Source organism: Brienomyrus brachyistius, chromosome 5 (genome assembly GCF_023856365.1).
Source record: "Brienomyrus brachyistius isolate T26 chromosome 5, BBRACH_0.4, whole genome shotgun sequence".
NCBI classification, from domain to species: domain Eukaryota; kingdom Metazoa; phylum Chordata; class Actinopteri; order Osteoglossiformes; family Mormyridae; genus Brienomyrus; species Brienomyrus brachyistius.
In genome coordinates, this window is record NC_064537.1 from 369,864 (window position 1) to 374,431 (window position 4,568).

The following is a 4,568-nucleotide window of genomic DNA, read 5'->3' on the forward strand; positions in this document are numbered from 1 at the left end:
GGTAAAGTCAAGATAAAGTTAGTAATTTTGTTGTTGTACAATGCTAGACAGAGAAGAAACTGTTAACTTCCTTTAAGCTATTTGGTCTGCCAGCCCCTTGCTCTTAGAATTCAGTCTGCAACTAACAGGAAGTCAAATAGGGAACTAAGAATCTGAAAGTGGCTTTAAAATAAAACCATAATTAGTGAGTTTTCTGTCTGCTCATAAATGCTTAGGGATGTATCTATATGCCTGGAGTTTATATTGTTGGCTATCACAAAGGAGCTGCTCTTTGAAGTCTGGAAATATCACTGCTTTTTTGACTGTAAAATCTGAATGGATATTTTATTCAAAAATGTTTAAAATGCAGTGACTGTGGCAGACGTTCTCTGTGTTTCTGTCACGTGGTTCACATTCAGTAAAACCACTTGCAAAATGTCATTTAAAAAAATGTAGCTGAAGGTTAAATGCACTAGCTAGACAGCTTTTGCAGCTACCACGTAATGCAGTCTTACTGACATCCTGTCCCACCCAGATCATGCAGAAGAAAGGCCAGTGTCTTCATCTCCACGTCCTTAATACCTCCCAGCCTGCATCTCCTCCTTAGTTAGTACTCCTTTGCTTCTTTGCAGCTCACGACTCGGGCCCGACTTCATTTCTTTACAAAGTGAGTATAAACGGCATCAAACTGCATCCTAATTCTGAGTGAGTTTTTCTTCTGCTGATTTTCACTTAAATTTGGCAGTTGAGGAAGCAGCCATTTCATTTGGTATTTCAGAAGTGAGTGTCTGCAAGAAGCTAATATGAAGTAATTGTATGTATAGTATATTGTTTTGTACACAGGCGCTATTTGAGTTAATCTGAAGGAACACTTTATATGAAACTGTAGGCTGTTTGGCAGAGACAAAGCTGTGACGAGGGGCTGTCTGAATGAGATGTACACTGTATACTCAGACACAGCACAGCTACTTGACCCTGAGTGTGTGATACCGTGTTTCTTGTCAGATCTGTATTGCTGGTGAAGAATGAACAACACAATAAACCATAATGAAAAGTTCCAGTTAAAATTCTTACCCCCTGTTTTGGGGCTGGAGTTCTGCACTGGCTTACTGGGGAATGCTTTTGCCCTGTGGATGATGGTGACGCGAGAGCGTCGGGACTGGCACTCAGGCGTGGTCTTCTCCTGCAACCTGGCCATCAGTGACCTGCTCTACATCTCCACACTGCCCATGCTGCTTATCTACTACATGAAGAACAAGGACTGGACTTTTGGTGCAGCTCTCTGTAAGACCGAGCGCTTTCTCTTCACCTGTAACCTGTATGTAAGCATCCTCTTCATCACCTGCATCAGCCTGAACCGCTACCTGGCCATCGTTCACCCCTTTTTTGCCCACCGCCACGTGCGACCCCACCACGCCAAAGTCACCAGCCTGCTTGTGTGGGTAGTGGTGGCACTCATGTCCTCCCCTGTCCTCCGCTTTGCTCACACATGCCCCAAGGAAAACACCACAGAATGTGTCTCCTACTGCCTTGTGGAGGACCAGCAAGCTCATTTCACATACAGCATCTTCCTGGCCGTATTTGGAGGATTGTTGCCCTTTATAGTCACCCTGGTGTCTTATGGCGCCATCATGTGGGTGGTGTGGAGAAATCAGAATATTACAGAGCTTGAGAAGAGGAAGGTGGCGCTATTGGTGGTCTCTGTGCTGGTCCTCTATGCCGTGTCCGTAATTCCCTACCACATCCTGCGCAACTGGCACTTCCACCAAAGGATGCATGATATAAATTTGACCAAAGTTTGGGTCTATAAGGCTTACCAGGTGACCAAGGGGCTGGTGACCCTCAGCATGTGCATTCACCCCATCCTGTACATGGCTGTATTCGACAGCATCCGCACTGCCTGCTGTGGGAGCACTGGGTAGGGCTGACGCAAATTGTAAAAAAAGGATTGTAGACACCTTCATAATACATTCATAAACTATTATAAACACGGTTATAACTATTTATGAAAATTCATACATTATAGCCCTGTTTATTATGCATTATGAATGCTCTATGACTATACCTTCATAATGCATTATAATAGATAGATAGATAGAAACTTTATTAATCCCTCGGGTAGATTCCTCTGGGGATGATCCTTATCAGTATTATAATGCATTATGAAAGGTTTTAGAGCATCCGTAATGCATCATATGGCTATAATGTGTTATGCCTTTTTATAAATAGTTATAGCCATGTGTATAACACTTTATGAATAAATTATAATGCATTTTGAAGGTATCTATAATGCATTATGCATGAGTGCTTTAAGTATTGTTACCAAAAGACCTTCTACAGTGACGAGAGAATAACATTGTAAACTACATTAAAATAATGTGGTATATCGCTTATTCTGCAGCAGTCTGAACTTACACTTGTAGCCTGTCCTTAATTCAGCCGCTTGTTACCATCATGTTCTTTTTTTTTTGAGACAACATGAGAATGTTGACATATTTGTTGCTGAAAATCAGTCTATGTTCTATGGTTCTATGATTAATCTGCTTTCATTCATAAAGCATCATACGTTTTTTTTTGCTATTTACATATCGTTCTGAAGCTCCTCTAAATAGCTTTCTATAATGTAAAGACCTTGTGAAAGGAAGATATGTACAGAACATGATAGTAATAAAATTGTATATTGTACAATTCCTGTTTTAACCAAGAAACTAGCCACTGAGAATCACTGCTTTCCCAGTCCTAAAAGTCGATAACCAAAGCACTGTGCTTCAATAAAGAGGAAATGTAGCTTTGATCACAGCTGCCCTGAACCTGAATAATGCTTCCAGTTTTAAGGACTTTCAGGCTGCAGTCTGTTCAGAATTTCACGTCATTAGAGCCTTGATGAGCAGCTTCCCACACATCATCGCATAACCACACTAATGACTAACAATAACCCAGCAAGACAATAGTTAAAAAATAAACCCAGCATGTTTGTGGACATTCTTGTGCTCTGCTGTGTTTTGTAATGCAAGAAGGTCCTCATCGCACCATCTTCCTGTCATATCTGATTGCTCAGAGTACAAAGCCCATTTTTATCCAGCAGCAGCTGACACCATAGTGCAGGTTAGTGTGTGGAAGCCAGGATCTATCCATGATCCAGTGAAGCATAGAAGAATGGAGAGGGTGGAATCACTGACCTCCACTAAGTGAGGGACATAGGGGCATGATGCAGAACTGCCTGGGTGCCAGTATAGCTATGCTGTCTTATTTGGGTGACTTTCTTTTTTATGAAAAAGTATGTTTCCATCTGCCCTTTTGATTGGTCTCAGCTCGTGCCCGTCTCCTGTCTCATCCAACCAATGCCTGTTACCCAATATATAATTTTTTTTTTCCTAATGCCTGTTTCCCATTTTCCCTCATTCTCCTGCTTTAACTCAGACCAGGGCTGGGACAAGAGAAGACAGGGTACCATGTACATGCCCCCCACCCAAAGGAGAACATTTGCTATAAACCCTAGGTCAGAGTAGCAAGATGTTCTATTTATGTTTTGGGTGGCTACTGTGAGCATCTGTTTAAAGCTGATCATCCTGCTAGGACATTGGACATCTCTGGGTTCACAGTTCTTGATGCTGATCTTCCGATTAGTTATGAACCACCAAATCTCACTGAGATTTCACGAGTGGTAAACCAGCTTAGGGTAGGAAAGGCTCCAGGCATTTGTGATATTTGGGGTGAACTTCTCCTGCTGATGCTTTTTGGCTTATCTGTCTACCCAGCGCTTACTGTACTACTCCTGCTGATGCTTTTTTACTTATCTGTCTACCCAGCGCTTACTGTACTACTCCTGCTGATGCTTTTTTGCTTATCTGTCTACCGAGGGCTTACTGTACTACTCCTGCTGATGCTTTTTTACTTATCTGTCTACCCAGCGCTTACTGTACTACTCCTGCTGATGCTTTTTTGCTTATCTGTCTACCCAGCGCTTACTGTACTACTCCTGCTGATGCTTTTTTGCTTATCTGTCTACCCAGCGCTTACTGTACTACTCCTGCTGATGCTTTTTTGCTTATCTGTCTACCCAGCGCTTACTGTACTACTCCTGCTGATGCTTTTTGGCTTATCTGTCTACCGAGGGCTTACTGTACTACTCCTGCTGATGCTTTTTGGCTTATCTGTCTACCGAGGGCTTACTGTACTACTCCTGCTGATGCTTTTTTGCTTATCTGTCTACCGAGGGCTTACTGTACTACTCCTGCTGATGCTTTTTGGCTTATCTGTCTACCGAGGGCTTACTGTACTACTCCTGCTGATGCTTTTTGGCTTATCTGTCTACAGAGGGCTTACTGTACTACTCCTGCTGATGCTTTTTTGGCTTATCTGTCTACCGAGGGCTTACTGTACTACTCCTGCTGATGCTTTTTGGCTTATCTGTCTACAGAGGGCTTACTGTACTTCTCCTGCTGATGCTTTTTTACTTATCTGTCTACCGAGGGCTTACTGTACTTCTCCTGCTGATGCTTTTTTGCTTATCTGTCTACCGAGGGCTTACTGTACTACTCCTGCTGATGCTCTTTTGCTTATCTGTCTACCGAGCGCTTACTGTACTA

The 4,568-nt window shown here is 42.6% G+C and overlaps 1 protein-coding gene across 1 annotated transcript; it reads left to right on the forward strand.

Annotated features, from left to right (window-relative positions):
- Positions 1 to 507: 507 nt before the first annotated feature.
- Positions 508 to 2,773, forward strand: LOC125742127 (P2Y purinoceptor 11-like). The gene is made up of 2 exons (XM_049013807.1): positions 508 to 646; positions 985 to 2,773. Exon 2 carries the CDS (start codon positions 1,005 to 1,007, stop codon positions 1,899 to 1,901), a length of 897 nt encoding a protein of 298 aa, XP_048869764.1. The 5' UTR covers positions 508 to 646; positions 985 to 1,004; the 3' UTR covers positions 1,902 to 2,773.
- The last annotated feature ends 1,795 nt before the right edge of the window (positions 2,774 to 4,568 follow it).

What these genes read in the sequence shown, in the direction of transcription:
- LOC125742127 (XM_049013807.1), top strand. Translation starts at nt 1,005, where the DNA reads ATGAACAACACAATAAACCATAATGAAAAGTTCCAGTTAAAATTCTTA.